This window comes from Lithobates pipiens, unplaced genomic scaffold (assembly GCF_037356315.1).
Source record: "Lithobates pipiens isolate NorthernLeopardFrog02 unplaced genomic scaffold, aLitPip1_a1.2 Scaffold_4, whole genome shotgun sequence".
Lineage (NCBI taxonomy): Eukaryota > Metazoa > Chordata > Amphibia > Anura > Ranidae > Lithobates > Lithobates pipiens.
Genome location: NW_027507852.1, coordinates 1 through 20,958, shown reverse-complemented (window position 1 = coordinate 20,958; position 20,958 = coordinate 1). Strand labels below are relative to the sequence as shown.

General features: G+C 37.6%; 1 gene segment (V, D, J or C); it reads left to right on the top strand.

Moving 5' to 3' along the window:
- Positions 1 to 22: 22 nt before the first annotated feature.
- Positions 23 to 19,201, top strand: LOC143956666 (T cell receptor alpha chain constant-like). The segment is given in 5 exon segments: positions 23 to 135; positions 8,832 to 9,116; positions 12,321 to 12,374; positions 14,944 to 15,051; positions 19,063 to 19,201. Coding segments are annotated over 4 exon segments (546 nt in total).
- The last annotated feature ends 1,757 nt before the right edge of the window (positions 19,202 to 20,958 follow it).

Below are 20,958 nucleotides of genomic sequence, written 5' to 3'. Positions count from 1 at the left end.
ATACATCTTTTGCCATCGTTGTTTCTGTCAGTATAATGACATGCAACTTTTTTGTATTGCAGCTTTTACTGTGGTATGTTGGTTCAAGCAATAAACTCATCTTTGGAGGAGGAACTGGACTGTCTGTTACACCAAGTAAGTGTTGATACTATAATATGACAATGGCAACCACAGGAATTCAGATGCCTTCATTCATACAAAATACTTGTTATTGTTATAATACAACTAAGTTTGTCTCTGAACAAATGTAAACTGAAATGGTATTACTAAAGGAACACTAGTTAACTCCAAAGAAGTAACCCTAAGAAAGAAAAAAAGGAGAAAATATCATAACTTAGAGTAAAAACGTCCAAATGTTTCCAAATGATTCTAACAAAATAACTGATGCAAACTGAAATAATGCCATATAGTACAATGGACTCTGGAATACAATTGTGCATTACTGATGTTTTTTTAAAGTTCACACCACAGTTTTTACAACAGGGCATAGCTGGAAATTATTATTCAGAGAAGGCGCTAAGCTCATTGTTTCAGCCGGTATGTATTTACACTAATGTAGTGAAAAGTTTAGCATTCATTCTCTAAAGAAAAAAATAATGAAGAGGGTTTTAAAAACACATATTTAAAAGTAGAACACTGCACCTGTACAAAAAAAACGAGGCTGCTTCGATTACATTAAGCAAAGTATGTAATTGCAAGTCAACCAAATAGGCAGCAATATAAAGTAAATATATGAAAGAGTAAGTATAATAAAGCTTCAAAATCAATCTGGCCATCTTCTACCTAATGGAAAGCAAATTCAGCTATGATTTGAAATGTTATAAAGAAGTCCTGCCAATCACAATGCTCACATTATACCGTGTAATATTTTTGTTAATGCATTAATATGTAAAAGAGCCAGACTTTTTTTGTAAAGACTATTGTCGGTTCTGATATGTTTAAGCCATAACCTTAGGTGTTTGTAGACACATTGTCATTTGTGTCAATAACACAATAGGTTTGTCAATAGGTATGTTTTTTTAAGGCTGCCCAATAATTTGTATGCATATTGTGCATAGTACAGTGAAATAGCTTAGTATCTATTTAGCTACTGCATTTTATGGTGAGCACCTGCTTAACCATGTAGACACGTGAAGTTATCCAAAATTATGGGGGGAAAAAATGTACCAATTTGGGTGGATTATTTGGGTGGAAAATTCCAAAATGATTTGGCATCAAAATCAGAAGCATAGAAATAGAAATTGATACTATTGTAATCATGAATATAAATCTGTAACAAACTTCATGCTAGATATGTTTTCTTAGTCCACCATTATTATTCAAAAATGTGTGGCATACAGTAGATGGCAAACCTGTGTCAGGTTGAACATCTCCAAGAAGAAGAAGAAGAAGAAAAAGGATAAATACTTTTGAAATGTCAGTTTATTCTCATATCTATAGTTTAAATTGTTGTATGTTTATTTAAACCCCTGTCATATGATTAGTAAATATATAAGGTTGCGTATAGAGTGCAGCTTAGGAAAAGCTTGGCATGTAAAATAGATGTATTTTTTAGTGAAATGCAAAGACAGATTTTGCAAAGCCAAAAGCTACAGTGTAATATAACAACCTTGGCAAATTAATCTTTGGAACAGGAACCAAACTGTTTATAAATCCAGGTGAGTACTTCTTACTTTATTTCTAAAACTGCATTGATTTTTATATATTAATGAGGATAAACTCTCTTGAATGTTGTCTATTTCCTAATGGATTCTACACAGGCTACTAAGGCTTTGTTCAAAAAGTTACGTCCAATAAGTTTTAAAAATTACAGTTATATTGCTAACGTATAGAACCTTATTCCGGTGTGTTAAAGTTTTGTGAATTGAGTCTAATGGGTTCTTATGATTTTCATGTTATGCTCCCATGCCTGCATGCTGCTTTATCTAGCAGCAAATTTATAGATTGGAAAATCCAGCAGGAACTTGTTAATGCGCCATAAGTTTGCTGGAACTGTGGCACTAGCATCTTAGCCCTTGTACACACGGTCGGAGATTCTGATGGAATGTGTCCGATCGGACCATTTTGTCGGATATTCCGACTGTGTGTGGCCTACATCGGACTGTTTCCGTCGGAGTATCCGACGGACCAAGTTTTCCAAAATTTTCCGACAAAATGCTTCGATCGGACATACTCCGATCATGTGTAGAGAATTCTGATCGGACAAAGTGCCATGCATGCTCAGATCAAATTCCTACACCAAAGCTATTGGCTATTGACTACTAGCGTGAAAGTAGTCCCGTCTTAACGAAATAAGTCATCATGTCGGATTTTCCGACAACTTTGTCCGACCGTGTGTATGCAACAGTTTCGGACAAAATCCGTCGGACAAAATCCGACGGATTTGGTTGTCGGAATCTCCGACCGTGTGTACAAGGGCTTAGAAGGCTATTTTCCTACTTGTATCCTTGTAGTTTTGAGAGGATGGTAGATTATTGAATTTGGCAATAGCAACCTAAACTGTATGGTTAGAGTTGCGTGGATTGTCCTTTTTTATAAAAGAATTTGAATAAATATATCAGTTAAAACTGTTTTGCGTGTTTAACAGACTTCTCTTTTAGCAATGTCTATACTTACTTTCACCATATCTGCCAAAATGTACCTAGCAAAATTTGTTTTGCCAATTGAAGACATTATCTGTCTAAAATACATCTAAAGATTTACATCACCATTTACCTGGCTTTAAACGTTATTTAAATGAAAAAGAATGGAAAAGTGGTATCATTCGGTAAGAGCATTGCAAAAGCTGCCTACTTTTTTGCCATCTTCTACACAGCACTTCCAACACACTTTTCTTGTCAAATGTTATTAAGAAACAATCACAGTCACAATATGGCTGAAATGAAAATTAGTTCTAATACCATTTATGTTTCTACTGCAACCAAGAAAGAAAGAAAGAAATAATGTGTATTGATACAGTGCTTACCTAGTAAGTGTAAATGCAAAGCATTGCAACAAAAATGTTTGCTTTCTTCATATAAATGGGTAGGATTTTGTGTGCCTGTGCTGGTGAAACATTTTGTAAAGATGTCTGTTAGTGTGTTAATTCCAACTACAGATTTACATTTGGATCAGGGACACAGCTATCCGTAATGCCCAGTAAGTACTAATATTTTTGTTGTAAGTCATTCAATGTAGAAGCAGTATAATAAATGAAAGAACAATATTATAAATACCACCAAAAGTTGAATGTACCATATTCAGTGTAAGGGTCCCTGGTAAGCTATAAGAGCAATGAAGTGGCTTATACATAAGGGGTTTGCATTTTTGTTTTGTTCCTATTTGAGTATAAGGAAACCAGAGAGAACTAATGCAAATTAACATAAAGATCACTTATACATATATTTGAATAGACAAGTCTTTACATCATTCTTTCATACATAACATTTGACCACTGGTGATGTATTTTTTTGCAGGCAGCCTACACAAACCTTCTTTTAGCATGCCCATTTATTTCAGAATTGTACAATCATTCTGTTATTTTATTTCTCATAGAGCTTGCTTTTAATTTGGGTAATGAAAGACAAATACATTTAAAATTTCAGAACAGAAACTTTAAGATGAAGAGTTTTTATGAGTTTCAGCAGGTCTGTGATCATATTGCTCTCCATAATCCAGATGTTAATATTTTAGTAAGTGGCATTCTGCAGGTTCCACGCGAAGTTCCCAAAATTGTGCTGTAAGAGTTCCATAGTTTGTGTAAAGGTAACAATGTATGTGTGCACACTGCTTCTCTTTGGGGCAAAATGTTCTTTGGACCCGGAACAAAATTACGTGTATTTCCAAGTAAGTATGTAAGTATTCTATTAGTGATACCCATAACAGCCTATCATTTTGATGTTAGAGCTGGACAGTTGTGTGGTATGCAGAAGCAATTATTGACAAAATATTGTCATATAACATTGTTCAGTGTAAAATCAATACTAATCAGCACAAACTGTTTAGGCTTTGTATCAGTTATGTATACCAAACCAGTCCAAATCAGCTGGAATTTATGCATAGTAAAGTGAACTGACAGTGTGGGATTTTGACAAGCCGATAGAAAATACATAAAGAATGAATATGCATGCTGTTAATATATACATCTGTTTTTTTATTTTTTGTTTATTGGTTATTTCATTTTTAAAGTCAGATATATACTATTACAACATATTTTACTAATAGTAGAAAATCACTGCATCAGCTCAGTGAGAGTACTTAATGAAATGTTCTCAGTCATAGATCACATCACAGTAAGTAGAAGAATGCACAGAAAAGCAACAGAAATTTATTTATGTACTGGAATATCTGTTTGTTAGGTACAAAGCTCTTTGTACAGCCAAGTGAAATATAATGGTTTCCTATAGCAACAGAAACAGAATTGCTATAATTTCTATAATTTAGTGACAATAATTAGTCATTTAAACTCAAACAACGGTACAGGCATACCCCACTTTTAAGTACACAATGGGGTTTATTTACTAAAGCTGGAAAGTGCAAAATCATGCTCACTTCTGCATAGAAGCCAATGAGCTTCCAAGTTTTAATACCAAAGCTCAATTGAACATGCTGGGGTTAGAAGTTCATTGGTTTCTATCCAGAAGTGAGGCTGAATTTGTATTTTTCAGCTTTAGTAAATAAACCCCATTGCGTACTTAAAAGTGGGGTATGCCTGTATAAAGTTTATTGTATTGGATATACTGGATGTTCATTTAAAAGCATTGTATGTTAAGAATTGGTGTATAGTAGTAAAGTATATTTACCTTTTTCAAGGTTTAGGTTAATAAACCACCACCACCACACAACATTATTTATGGGACCATTTACAAATACATTTACAAATACAGAGTGTACAAAAATAGATCTTAGGGATACCTTATAAAGTTCCCTAAAACAAAAAGCAGTAATGTGTTATGATCTCCTTTGTGATCTATAACTCCTGTGATTAGTACAGACTAAATGCAGCAGGACACACAAAAGTTATTTTATATTTCAGATATTGCAATAACCATTGAAAATGTTAGCTAATAATTGTTTATTCACCATCAAACAGGAATCAGAACTTGCTATTCTGTATATCATTGTTGAATCTTAAGTTCATCTAACAACTAAGATGTTAGCGGCAATAGAGGTCTAAGACAGAGACAGTTTTGAAAGTTCTTGCATATGACTAATGGTATTGTCTTGGTTTGTCCAAAATTGGACAACTATCACACGGACACCTATTTTCCACTAGTTTTAGGTAATCAAAAATCATACAGGAGTAAAATGCACCTGGTAACTTAAAATACAAAAAAAGTTCAAAAACAAAATAGTATATAACTGTATATAACAGTAAGCTGTCAAAAAAGTCAGCATTCTTGTAAAGATGCTTAACACTGTGATAATACTGGTTTAAATAAACTCCTATTTGGGGAAGGAAGCAAACTTCAAGTTTTACCACGTAAGTCTGTATAATTTACAGGTAACATCAAAGATTTTTACACAGTACAGCACATATAGTAGATGTTTACAAAGTTTACAACTCAACTTATCTAGATTTTTACAGCTTTACATGCATCTGCTTTATACTGTACATTTTGAGAAACAAAACATTGCCAAAATCTACACTGTGTATTTTGTAATTTGAACTTTTGGAGATTTTGATTTTACATTCCAATGGTTATATATTGCATTGTATTTTATTGTATCATACTGGCCTTGATGTTTGCAAGCTATCAGTTATTTAAAAGAAAATAGAAATGTTTTCACATTTTAATGTAATACATGTTCTATTTGAGTTTTCATTATAATGTTTCAGTGGTAGCATTATTGTAGAACTGCTAATTACTTTCCATATATCACTAAACTTAGCCTTCATAGTACTTAACCGATGAATACAAAAAATATTGAGGCTAATTTGCTAAATGAATTGAAAACCTTCAAACAACACACAGTAAATTGTGTGAATATTCACTTTAATTATCCAGTCTTATAGCAAGCATATTACATTTGAATGGCCAATCCTGTGCAACTGAGATTAATAAACAGAAGTTTGCTTTTTTTATGACTGGATAATTCACACAATTTATTGAGGGAAGATTTTCAACTCTTTCAGTAACTCAGCCTTGAGGTATTTCAACTTTCAGTGCATAGGGGCAACAATATTCATGGTATGCATTATGTATGCATTTAAGTATATCTAAACCCCAAACATTTGTTTAGTTATGGATAGAGGAAAAAAAGGGTTAAGACCACTGGCTGTGTCCTATTAAGGAAATTTTCTTTCACTTGCTACCTGTAGATTTAGGAGGAAATCTCTCCAAAGTAAGGGGAAATCGTGTCTTAGACAGTTGTCACCTCAAAAAAGTGTCCTCATTGGAATGTTTCCACTGTGTTCCTGTTCTGGTAACAATAATGATAAACAAGATTTTTAGATTTTCCCTTAATGACAGTCCCATGGGCAATGGTCTCTGGGATTAATAGAAATGGCAAATCTCCCTGGCTGGGACATAGCCAGAGATTTAATTCACCAGGGTTTCTAACCCAGTAATACTCTATCAAATCATGTTTTTGGATTTAGATACCCTTTAACCAGCAAACTGTAGGCAGTTTGTTGTATGGCAGTGTGCTACAGTGTAAATAACAATGGCTTCAAATTCATTTTTTGGAGCTGGAACATTGCTGGCAGTTAAACCAAATGAGTGATTGCTTCAATTTGATATCCAGTCTATTTTCAAATTTAAGGGGGTGTATAATATTTGTAGGTATAGGGTAAACAGATTACTGGGTATCTGGCTAGTTATATGTATTTTCATTATAATGCTATTATAACTTTAATATACCTTTTGTTACTGTTAGCATATATAGGAACAAGGTTCATGTCAGCGAAACAAATATAGATTTTAGTGTTTAGTTAAAATAGTGTTGACCAATCAAAATAATCATAAACTATAGCAGTACAACAATATGCCAATACAATACTTTAACAATGCTGTTAGCTGAGAGCAGTCACTTGCTAGTTATTTACCCTACTTTATTATATAAATAGACTTTTAAAGAGTTGAGAATCTTATACTTTAACCTGCTGAGAAATGTAGCTTCCATGGGATTAATCAGGGTTTTAGTAGAGATATATCTTGATGTGTGAATAATGTTGGCTGGAAGCTTATATATGGATCTGGCACAAGTGTCACTGTATTATCAAGTAAGTAAGATCTGTGGAATTTTCTTTTAAGCTATTCTGTATAAATGTAATTTACAAATTACATTTATTTTTGTCATGCTACGTGCAGATGAAAACTGAGCTGTAATATAGCCATAACTGTATAGCCGTGGCTAAAAGTTTTGAGAATGATACAAATATAATTTCACATTCTGCTGCTTCAATGTTTCTAGATCTTTTCTTAGATGTTACTATGGTATACTGAAGTATAATTACAAGCATTTTATAAGTGTCAAAGGCTTTTATTGACAAAAACATTATCTTTATGCAAAGAGTCAATATTTGCAGCGTTGACCCTTCTTTTTCAAGACCTCTGCATTTCCCCCTGGCTTGCTGTCAATCAACTTCTGGGCCACGTCCTGATTAATGACAGCCCATTCTTGCATAATCAATGCTTGGAGTTTGTCAGAATTTGTGTTTTGAGGTCTGAGGAGGTCTGGAGAGTTTCCTGGTAATGGATCCAAAATTTTGATGTTTTGTTCCCCAAGCCACTTGCCTTTTCATGCTGGAAAAGGCATTGTTTGTCAGAATCGTCACCAAACTGTTCTTGGATGGCTGGGAGAAGTTGCTCTTAGAGGATGTTTTTGTACCATTCTTTATTCATGGCTGTGTTCTTAGGCATAATTGTGAGTGAGCCCACACCCTTGGCTGAGAAGCAAGCCCACTCATGAATTGTCTCAGGATGCTTTTCTGTTGGCATAACACAGGACTGATGGTAGCGCTCCCCTTTTCTTCTCCGGACAAGGTTTTTTCGAGATGCTCCAAGCAATCGGAAAGGGGATTCATCAGAGAAAATGACTTTACATAGCAATCCAATCCATGTACCTTTTGCAGAACATCCATCTGTCCTTGTGGCTTTGTTGACGCCCTTCTTGAGACCAGGCCATTCTCTAAAAGTCTTCACCTCATTGTACGTGTAGATGCATTTACACCAGCCTGCTGTAATTCCTGCGCAAGCTCTGCATTGGTGGTCCCCCAATCTCGCAGCTTAATCAACTGTAGACCTGAAGCCTTCTTCACAAATGTAGTTCAAATGTTTTTTATGGGATTAAGTTCATTTTCATGGAAAAGAGGGACTTTGCAATTAATTGCAATTCATCTGATCTCTCCTCGTAACATTCTTCAGTATATGCAAATTGCCATCATAAAAACTGAGGCAGCAGACCTTGTGAAAATTAATATTTGTGTCATTCTCAAAACTTTTGGCCATGACTGTATATGTACAAATCATCCAATAATGTGCAAGTGAAAATCCTTTTCCCTGCACATGATCAGGTGCTTTAATGTCGTACAACCTTGTAAAAAAGTATTATCAATCGTTGTTTATGTACAAAAAAGCACATAGAGTACAAATTGCTGTAGTAATATGCTAAACCCTTGTATTTTATTGAAACATATAAATAAATTCTAAGTTTAGCAAATGTGTACCAGCAGTTAAATAAGGTAAGGATTGTTTGTACTAGTATAGTCATGCTTTAGAAAATATATTTTGGATTCACTTGGATTTAATAGTGGGCCCTACAAAACAAATTATATCATAGTGTCTATTAGTGTGATCATGTAAAATATATTCTAAATTTAATTAAATCTGTGTACTCTTAATTTTCAGAAACCGAAAGAACATTGCCTTCTGTATATAAACTCGAGTCATCTAAAAAAGTCGATGGTCTGCCAGACTCTGTTTGTCTGGTCACAGATTTTCCATTTCCAAACACAACATTGAAGTTAGATGGAAGCAAAACTATAGATCTAAATACAGCAGCTCTGCTGGATAAGTCGAAGAATGATGTGTGGAGATATAGTACAGTTGTATGGGATAATGACAATCCTTCCAAAAACCTTTCTTGTAACATGGAATATAATGCAAAACCTGTCTATCCAGACACAAGCACAGGTATGTTATAGCATTTAAAAAAAAAATTACATAGTCAAAAATTATATCTTTAGGAAACATAAGAGGTGTGATATCTAGCTGGATGTCATGGCATTGCCAGGATTTATGGAAGAACCACATATGCTGGGAAGCAGTGGTGGCAAACTATCCCTGTTTTTATTATGTTATTTATTTCTTAAATAAACTTTGTAGAAAAAAAAGCAAATTACATTTAATTTGCTTGTAAAACACCTTTTTATAATATATAAAGTGTATAGCACTGCGATATAAATCTGTGAATGCAACTGCCCCACAATAGTTTGAGCTACAACAATTATAACTGCATATAGTTCACAGATTCCTAATTAAACTTGAAGGATAAATTCACATAATGTAAGAATACATGTTCATGGTATCAGTCAAAAGCCGCGTCCGACCGGACTTTCCGGCAGACTTGGTCCGACGGTCTTCCCGACGGACTTTCAGCAGAGTTCCAATGGACTTTCCGGACAAACGGACTTGGCCACACACAATCACACCAAAGTCCAACGGATTCGATCGTGATGCCCTAGCGTCGGTTTTCGTCCATCGGAATAGCATACAGACGAACAGATTTCTCAATAGGAACTGGTTTGAAACACGTTCTATTTCTAAAGTCCATCTAAAGTTTTGACAGCAAAGGTCCGATGAAGCCCATACACGATTGCTGTCGAAAAGTCCGGTCGTGTACATGGCATAAGTGCTTGAATTTTGGCAGTCAGGTCTGCAGAATGCTATCTCGTACCTTCAGCCAACCTTAGTTTTTCAAATGTTTGCAGCAAAGTAAACCTTTTACAAGAGTAATATGGGGCCATCGGTTTCATCTTTATGAATCTCTGGTTGTCTAACTATTATGCTGACCACCATATGGAAAACTACATCTTGTTTATGAGTAGCTTAGGCACTAAGCACTGCATTTTGAGATGAAAGAGGATGTGCGTCGATTTTCACATAACTGGAATTGGGACTTTTTGGAAGGTGTAGTACATAAGGGAGCATTATTAACCACTTGACCTCCAGGTGATGTACTCCCCCCTTCATGACCAGGCCATTTTTTGCGATACTGCACTGTGTTACTTTAACTGACAATTGGGTTGTCATGCAACCCTGTATCCAAATAAAATGTATGCATTTTGTTCCCAAAATTCTTTTGGTGCCATTTGGTCACCACTGCAGTTTTTATTTTTTGTGCTATAAACAGTAAAAGACCACCAATTTTGAAAAAAAAATATATTTATGCTATAAAATATATCCCATAAAAAATTTAAAAAAGCTAATATCTTAAATGTGGACCAATATGTATTCTGCTACATATTTTTGGTACAAGAAATCCCAATAAGCGTATATTGATTGGTTTGTGTAAAAGTTATATTGTCTACAATCTATGTTATATATACTGGAATTTTTATTTATTTAATTCTTTTACACTAGTAATGGCAGTGATCAGTGACTTAGAGCAAGTCTACAATATTTTGGAGGACAATCGGACACTAACTGACACTTTGTGGGACCCAGTGACATTAATACAGTAATCAATGCTAAAAATATGCACTATGCTAATGACACTGGCTGGGAAGGGGTTTAACATCTAGGGTGATCAAAGAGTTAACTGTGTGCCCAGCTAGTGTTTTTGTATACTGTATGTGCTGCTTTTACTAAGGGAAGTGATGGATGTTATTACCTGTTTTTCAGGGACACAAAATCCATTACTCCCCCCTGTCAGAATGGAGTTCTGCCTTATTTACATAGGCAGAGCTTTGTTCTTTGTCTCTGCCTGATGATCGGCAGGTGCTGGTGCACATCCAGTGCCCGACACCAGCAGATCGACTTCTGCTGTGAGTAATCAGGTAGCGGAAGTGCAGAATCACGTATATATACATGATTCTGCACAGGAGGGCCGCCCTGTAGCAGTATATCTGCTATGGGGCAGTCCAGAAGTGGTTAAAGACACAATAAAGGTATTTTCGGTGTGTTCTATTCCTTAGCTATAGAATAAAGTTCTAATATCCATCTCCAGCTCAGGACATGTACCTGAGACAAGCATTATTCTGCCAGGATGGTAGAAAGGGTGGAATGGCTGCAGAATGCAGATAGCCTTACAGAGCTGATTGAAAATGTTTGGCTTATTTGCAAAAATAACAGCAACACAAGGGGGTGTTTTCCCATATAACACAACCATACAGGAGAGTAAATATATTTCCCCACTATTACCACTATTACATAGGTACATTACATTACATCCATTCAGTTCAACCTGAGAGTGTGTGTATGTTGCTTACATTTTCAATATCCTTGTACATTGTGTGCTCCAAGAAACACATATATAAGTTTTTTTCAATTTATCTACACTTACACCACCAACTATTGAAGGGAGTTATATCTGTATATCTGTTCCACATCTGTACCTTAAGTGAAGAACCACTTACCGTACGCATTTTAAGATTGAACCACTTCCCATCCTAGTTCATTGTGCATCCACGTGTCTTTTTTTTAGAGAACTAAGATTAAATAGGTTTCATCCCAAAAAATCACCATTTAAAGATTTACATATTACAATCATATCCCCTCTTAAAATGGTTTTAAAGGCTCAAGGTTTATTACCTTCATGTATTCTACGCATGAAGGTAGAAACCCTTCTGTGTCTCCTCTAATACACACCTGAGCTCTCTCTCGATACAGCAATGTGCATGAGAGCTGAACGTCTCCGGGTCTTTCCTTCCTCATTGGGTGAGACAGCAGCGGGAGCCAATCACAGTCTGTGAGCCAATGAGGAGACAGAGGGGGCAAAGTCTTATGAACACATAAAGCAGGGCTTGGGAGCGAGCACACGCCAGTGCCCCCAGAGCAAGCAGCTTGCTATTGGGGGCACTGGCTAAAGGGGAGGAGCCAAAATCTCCAGCGGGGGACCCGAAAAGAGGAGGATCAGGGCTGCTCTATGCAAAACCACTGCACAGAGCAAGCAGCTAAGTATGACATGTTTGGTATTTTTAAGTCACTTTAAGTGTCTCTTCCTTAAGAAGAATACATGTACTGTTTGTAATCATAGTTTATTGTTTGTATTACATGTGGGAAATCTATAGACTGTATGAAATTTAGATTTTCTCCCATTTATTCTAGTTTCACTCAATCTGTAGATAAAACCTTTAATCAACATATGCAATCTTTTTTTGTTTTTTGTTTTTTCAGATGTAACCACTCAACAATGTCTATCCAGATATGTTGACAAGGATTTTAAAACAGGTAAACATTTTACATTCAGCGCATGTACTTTGGTACCTGAAAAAAGGTGATGTAGACTTTTCACCAATCATCTCTGTTATAGCTATACTTTTAATTTCACAATTCATCTTTACATTGGATTTTACTGGACCTGTACCCGTACCCTGAGAGTAGGATACAAATGAATGGCAACGTCTTTAATTCACTATGGCCTTGTGGATACTTGGTGCCTTTTTCATGCATTCTAACACATTTTCTAGGAGAGACAAAGAAAACTTCTGCCTGTTACTTTGAGGACCACTACAGAAAAAACCTTGCATGCTGTATTGTTGGCGAGTTGAACTGCATTTTCCAACCAAATTTAAAAAAAAGTCTTCTCTTATTCAGAAACACATGTAAACACACACTTTTTTATGTATCTGGTGTAAATGACGTTTAAAAAAAGGCTAAAGGTCTGTCTTGTTGGACTTTTACTTGTCCCAAATGTATTTTGCATTCCCATACAAGCTTTAGGGAATGCAAAGACAGCTTAAAGCAGGTCAAAAGAAGGTCAATTGCAGATTAAATGTATCTGTCAAGGAGTTATGAATATTCTGAGAAGCATCTCAAACTGATATTAAACTGATACCATTGACGTAAGCCCACAGCTCATTGATACTAGTCCTAAAACAAGCAGTGGAGTTGATTTACTAAAACTGGAGAGTGCAAAATCTGGTGCAACTGTACATGGTAACCAATCAGCATCTAACTTCAGCTTGCTTAATTAAGCTTTGACAAAAAAAATGGAAGCTGATTTTAATGCAGAGCTGCACCAGATTTTGCACTCTCCAGTTTTAGTATATCAAACCCGGTGTATATATTTATTGATATAATATTTATGTTAGATAATGATTATTTAACACTAATTTAACATTATCTCTAGCTATGCTTCCAATCAGCTGTTCCAGAAAATTACCAATTAGACTAACCTATATGCAAAACTATTTAAAGGGCAATTTAAAAAAATGTCTGCCCAGTGGAAAGCTAAAGATTTACAGGAAAGTACAAGGTTTAGGGAAAAAAAATAATTATTGCATATACTAGTATCCAGCAGTAGGGAGGTAGATTTCTGCAATACCCAATGACTTCTGCAGCTACCCAAAATTACAAATGCTCAGACAAAAATACAGATATTAATTGAAATCTATAGAATTGTACACCTTGATAACCCCATCTACTGTACAATTTAAAGGATGACCTAAACACCCAAATACACCCAAAAACATGAATACAATTAATTATTGTAAGGGCCGGTTCACACTGCAGGCGATGCGAGGCGACACCGACTTGCCTCGCCGCGACCTGCCGCGACCTCAGCGGCAACTTGCAGATGACTTCTGTATAGAAGTCAATGCAAGTCGCCCCGAGGTCGCCCAGAAGTAGTACAGGAACCTTTTTTCTGAGTCGGAGCGACTCGAGTCGCTCCTCTCAGAACGGTTCCATTGTACAGAACGGGGGCGACTTGTCACACTGCGGCGAGGCGAGTCGTGTCGCCTCGCATCGCCCGCAGTGTGAACCGGCTCTAAGGGAAACAACTCAATGCAGTCAAAAGGGTCTCCAAACATCCCCTTTAAATAAAGGGGGAGGGGGGATTCACCATGCTCAGCAATGTTTTGTTGGCATTCATATTTAGCAGAAAAAAATATGTACATTTACCTGTACCTGTGCAGAGCAAAACATGCTCATATTAACAAGTTTAAAAGTGTTCAGGAGTACTTAAAATACAAGGGAGTGGTATACCTGTCTGACCAAATGTTCACAATGGGGGTTATTTACGAAAGGCAAATCCGCTCTAAATCTAAGGGGTAGATCTGAAATGAGTGGAAGCTCTGCTGATTTTATCATCCAATCATGTGCAAGCTAAAATGTTGTTTTTTATTTTCCTTGCATTTCCCTCTCGGATCTACAGCGACTTTACTTCCAAGTGCACTTGCAGTGCAAAGTGGAATTTCCTTTAGTAAATAACCCCCAATGTGTACTATTACTAAAACCCATACACAACTTCAGTATAAGAAAAGAAAATTCATTTTTGACAAGGATAAGGCGATTTAAGTCCATGAAAATGAGGATAAATCGAGGCTTTCTGTTAATCAAATAGTTGAATTCCTTGCACTGGAAAGAAGTAGTCATTTGCAATGAAATGCAATGTTTAAAAGAAGTATTCAAATGTTTCTTTGATTTTCAAATTATGGATATTTATTTATTTTCATTGAAACCCACTTCCATTCATTTTTGTATTATCCAAATCATTTTTTTAAGATTCCTGTTAGTGTTTTAAATATTTTTTCAATTTATAAATCTGTTATTACAAAGACCTTTTGTCTGCACCCTCCAGTTTTAAATGCCTAAATGTCTAGATATTATGATATGATGTTTGTTATGGTAAAAAAAGGAAATAGCCCCAGCAAAGAAGAGATTATTTGTTAACTGCATATTTACAAGCTGTAATAATGGAAGTGGGAGTTGGACAAGAATGCAGACTGTAACTATAGCATTCTGTTGCATGGTGCTTTTCCAATATTTATTTTTTAATTTTTACTTTTTTTTACAGATATGAGCTTAAACAATTTGTCCTTTTCAGTACTTGGATTAAGGTTCCTGACTTTCAAGGGAATACTATTTAATGTAATAACAACAATAAAGCTATGGCCATTTTAAGGTAAAGATATAAACTATTGTTCCCTCTGTAATAACAAATCATATAGAACTATTGTCCTCTCTGTAAGAACATATGTAGATTGTCATGTCTTTTGATTGGGTTTTAACATAAAATCAATAATACACAACATATGTTAAACACTGCTGTATGTTTGTTGCTGTGCATTACCTTTAAAAAGGCTGTAAAGGGAGAAAATGTTTTATCTTAATGCATTCTATGCATTAAAATAAAAAGCCTTCTGTGTGCAGCAGCCCCCCTCAGCCCCCCTAATACTTACCTGAGCCCCATTTAGATTCAGCGATGTTGCAGGAGTGTCTCGGCTGCCCGGGAGTCCCTTCCTCATTGACTGAGACAGCAGTGCGGCACCATTGCCTCCTTGCTGCGCTCAATCAAATCCAGCCAGCCAATGAGGAGAGAATGGGGCGGGGCCATGCCACAGCCTCATGTCTGAATGGACACAGGGAGCTGTGGCTCAGCTCGGGTGCCCCCATAGCAAGCTGCTTGCTGTGGGGGCAAGCAATAGGAGGGAGGTGCCAGGAGCGCCAAACAGGGACCCGAGAAGAGCAGGATCTGGGCTGCTCTGTGCAAAACCACTGCACAGAGCAGATAAGTATAACATGTTTTTAATGAGAAAAAAAATAGATTTCAGCATCACTTTAATTCTCAAAAACAGTAAAAACAAAAGCACATATGTGAATATTTGGGGCATTGTGTTGTCTTGCATTGCCCATAATAAGTGCTGTGTATTATTTTGTGTGTTGAGTCTTGGTAAATTTTACACAACATGTTTATAAAAGTGAATAGGCCCTTAAAAAAATACAAGCTGTACATGTTAATGCATATCTGAATTGACTTGATAGCTGACACCTTTGAGTAGCTGTACATACCTTAAATTGGATGTAAACCCCATTCATGAAATCTGACCTAGACACATATATCTGTAGTGTTTACTTATCTCTCTCTCCAAAGCCCTAAGTCCCATGTCTTTCTGCTGCTCCGTTCCTCTGTTATCAGCATGATAACTTCTGACAAGCTCTCTGACAAAGGAGATAAAAGCAGCTGGAAATTTGTGTCAGGAGGGAACGTAGAGACAGATAAGCAGAGAGCTTGTCTATTCACAGTGCAGCTCTGCATGTTTCTTCATTCCTCTGCCTATATGGAGTGGGGGGTGTATGCCTTTCCTCCAATCAGCACACACACAGCGTTTCCCCAGACTCCCCACCCACTGCTGAAACAGAAACATTTCTAACACGATGTGCACTTTCTAAAGAGTGTAGAAAGCTGAACACAGCAGATATACATGTGAAACTTATGTAGGGAGATTTGTTTCATCCTTGTGTATCATCTGAGGCTGTTCACTTCACTGGGTATATGAGAGGGTTTACATCCACTTTCATTTTTTTTATTTTTTTTGTGTCCCATGACAATGAAAATCATGCCACTCTATTTGCAAATACTAACTTCAATTACTAAGTCAGCTTATGGTCCTTGTAACCACCACACCTCACTATTTACTGATGTAATGGACTGGACCAAGTGTATACTTTTAACTTCAAGTTGGCATTTAAATAAAATAATGTCCCAGGGGCTGAACAAATCAGAAGTACTCCTAAAGAAAACTGTTATTTCAAACTGGCTGAGTGAGGCCCCAGGTAGCTATTTTTTTCGGCATAACCATTCATAATAACTATCAGAGCAGTGTTACGGGGAACTGTAAACCAGGTAATAGTGGATACAATCAATTTAATGATAGACATAGGCAACAGTGATCACAAAAAAACTTTAAAGCAAGTCTGTTCTTAAGGGGAAGATTTTTTTTTTTTTTATGCATAGTTTGCTCCATAAAGTTCATAAGTACACCTCCAATAAATAAATAAACATCCTCAGTTCCAGGGTGTAGGGAAGTAGAGCATACTCCATCCTATAATGCGACACTCGTTACCTGAGCAATATTACAGGTGCAGGGATGACAAAAGGTTGGTCTTTGGAGACTTGAGGACTAAAGCAACCCTTTTACAAGGGAAGTAAACTCTTGCACCTTACTGCACCTTGCTACGGTAAGAGGAGCATATTATATCATAATAGGGATGGTGGAGAGTGTAATGCCGTGTACACAGGGCCGGACTTTTCGACAACAAGGGTCAGACGGAACAAATCCGTTGGACAATTCGACCGTGTGTGAGCTTCATCGGACCTTTGCTGTTGAAAAATCAGACGGACTTTACGCACCCGAGTCCGGTCGAAAAATCCGTTCATTTATTCTAGTCCAACGGACGAAAACCGACGCTATGGCAGCTACTGGCTATGAATTTCCTTATTGTAGTCCGGTCGTACGTCATCACGGTCGAATCCATTGGACTTTGGTGTGATTGTGTGTGTATAAGTCCGTTAGTTCGGAAAGTTCCATCGGAACTCCGCCGAAAGTCCGTCGGGAAGACCGTCGGACCTAGTCTGCCGGAAAGTCCGGTCGTGTGTACACGGCCTAAATGTCTAAAGAAAGAAATGCCAAGGGGATACAATATGGGACAAATGGAGAAGGGAGAGGAACGGGACAGTGAAAGAGGATAGAGCAGTATGAGGGGACAGCAGGTCAAGGCTCCATTACAGGCGGAGTAACTGCATGTCAAACTTTAGCCAGTGTATTCAATTAAAGCCCAAATGAAGCCTTGATGATTCCTCTGATGATCTTCTCTGCTATGCATCTATGGCTGATTTAGTAAAGGGTTTTAGATTGTTCACACATCGAATTGCATATACCGTATATACTCGAGTATAGGCCGACCCGAGTATAAGCCGAGGCCCCCAATTTACCCCCAAAAAACTGGGAAACCTATTGACTCGTGTATAAGCCGAGGGTGAGATATGCCTGTCCATCCCTGTGTGTGTGTCCATCCATCCATCCATCCCTGTGTGTGTGTCCATCCATCCATCCATCCCTGTGTGTGTGTGTGTCCATCCATCCATCCATCCCTGTGTGTGTGTGTGTGTCCATCCATCCATCCATCCCTGTGTGTGTGTCCGTCCATCCATCCATCCATCCATCCCTGTGTGTGTGTCCATCCATGTGTGTGTGTGTGTGTGTGTGTGTGTGTGTGTGTGTGTGTGTGTGTGTGTGTGTGTGTGTGTGTGTGTGTGTGTGTGTGCAGCCTACCTGTGTCCCCAGCCTCCGTCCGGTCCCGAGCCTCCGTCCGGTCCCGTCCCGTCCCGAGCCGAGCCTCCGTCCGGTCCGGTCCCGTCCCGTCCCGAGACTCCGTCCGGTCCCGTCCCGTCCCGAGCCGAGCCGAGCCTCCGTCCGGTCCCGTCCCAGGATCACCGCTCTTCGTCGGCGCCCATTTTCCTGTTCAAATGCCGCGCCTCCCTGTCTGTGATAGGCGGAACACAATTTCCCAGCAGTCTGTGTTCCGCCTATCACGGCCATCCTTTCATCCTCGTCCGTAGTACGAGGATGAGCGGATGTCCGTGATAGGCGGAACACAGGCTGCTGGGAAATTCAGTGTTCCGCCTATCACAGGCGAAGGCGGAGCCGGAGGCGCGGCTTTTGAATTAGAATAGAATGGCCGCTGTCTGTCTGCTCGACACGCTGATCGAGCAGGCAGACAGCGATGACTCGAGTATAAGCCGAGGGGGGCACTTTCAGCCTCAAAAAAGAGGCTGAAAATCTCGGCTTATACTCGAGTATATACGGTATATTTCCTTCAATTATTCAATCATGGGCAGGTAAAATAAGTAGACCAGGGTTTTCTTTTAACATCATTCAATAACTGAAGTTAACCTTCACACATTTTATCCTTCAGTAAATCAGCCTCACTGTATGAAAAGTGGCTGGAATGATAACATTCACTGTAGAGAAGAAGCATCCAAGATCAACAGACATACAGTATCTCAGTTAACAAACTAATGCATAGAAAAATAACTCTAGCTCTAATTTTCTCTGTGCGTCGCTACTATAAAGTCTCTACTAGAAAATGTTTAGGGAAACTGTGACATTTACACTGTCTTTTTGCATTCCAGGTTTTCCAAGTTGTAGAAGAAAAATTACTGGAATCTGACTTAAATATTTGAAAAAATACAGTTTTTCAAGAGTTTTTAATTCTGACCGAATAAAAATAAATAATGTAATAAACATTATATATTAATAATAGAAATTAATAATGTAATAAACATTTTATATTAATAAATATAAATGCATTCTATTTGTATTCTTATAAATAGTTTTAGGCCTTCAAGCTGGGTTTTTCCATAACAGAAAAAATTTAACTTGGGAAGCATAGTGAATTTTTGTGAGAACAATTTGTATTTTGATGTCTTAGGCATACTAAAAAAAATGTCACCGAGAGGGGTATTTTCAAAGACCTAGCTGACTTGTTATCCTCTTTAAAGTGATTAAGGTCTAAAGTTGTGTTTTTTTACTTTAATGTATTTGATCCAGCGATGTGCTCGATAGAAGCTGCTCTCCCGGCTCTCTACCTCCTCATTGGTTCAGACACAGTGGGGGAGATTTATTAAAACTGTCTCACAAAGAATCTGGTACAGCTGTGCATAGTAACCAATCAGCTTCTAAGTTCAGCTTGTCTTATTGACACACAGAGTGGGGCTCGGAAGGGAGCACGCACAAGTGCTCCCATAGCATGTGGTTTGCTATGAGGGCACTTGGAGGGGGGGAGAAGCCAGGAGTGCCAGCGGGGGACCCGAGAAAAGGAGGATTGGGGCTTCACTGTGCAAAACCATTGCACAGAGTAGATAAGTATACCACATTTGTTATTTAAATAAAAAAAAACTATTATAATCACTTTAAGGTGCCTACGATCACTAGATGACTGTAAGCCATGCAGTCTGCTGACTATTGAAAATTACATTGGGTAAATGCGCATGTTTCTGCTTGAATAAATCAATGTATTATTATTACTGTTCATAACCACAGAATTAATGCAACCACATTATTAAAGCGCATGTCCAACCAAAACTTTTTTCTGTAAAATGTCTGCGTAAAGTAAGAAAAGCTTTAGAACTCCTGTCATGTTTTTACTACTATTCAGGGCCTCTGTTAAGACATATTTACTCTCATCACTTCCTGTCTTGATGACATCATTTTACCAGAGAAGAATTAAGTAGAGCTGTCCAATAGAAACACAGGAATATAAAAACTTTCTTTGGTAAGGCTGGGACCCCTGTCAGATTTTTATTTCTGTCTGTGTCCCTTTTGCAGATTTTCTCTGACTTCCTGTCTAATACAATTGCTGTTGGGACGACAGGAATTGAGGGTAAAGCTTTGTACACACGATTGGATTTTCCGCAGACAAAACCTTAGACTTTTGTCCAAAGACGTGTGTCTGTATTTTGTCTTGCATACAAATGGCAAGGAATTGTCGGCTAGCAAACATGAACATAGTGACGTACTATGTGGTTGTTCAGCTCTTCAGCCCCACCCTTTGGGCTCTTTCTGCTAATTTCGTGTTAACAGAAGTTTGGTGAGTGTTGGTTCGCGCTTTTCATTTTGCGCTTTTCATTTAGCGCTTTTCTTTTTGCGCTTTTTTTCATGCTTTCCATTTCATGCTTTTCAGTTCGTTTATGAACGGCCGTTCGTCAACCAGACATGTTGTGGAATCGGAGGAAATAACGTGTTATTTATTATTGGCCTTGGAGTTATTGCTTTGACTTAAGTCTAGTCCAGGAACAGGAGGAAGAGGAGTTCTTGGACCAAAAATTGGTTGCTTTATTAACCACTTCAGCCCCGGAAGAATTTACCCCCTTCCTGACCAGAGCACTTTTTGCGATTTGGCACTGCGTCGCTTTAACTGACAATTGAGTGGTTGTGCGACGTGGCTCCATAAAAAATGTGCGTCCTTTTTTTCCCAAAATTGGGCTTTCTTTTGGTGGTATTTGATCACCCCTGTGGTTTTTAAAAAA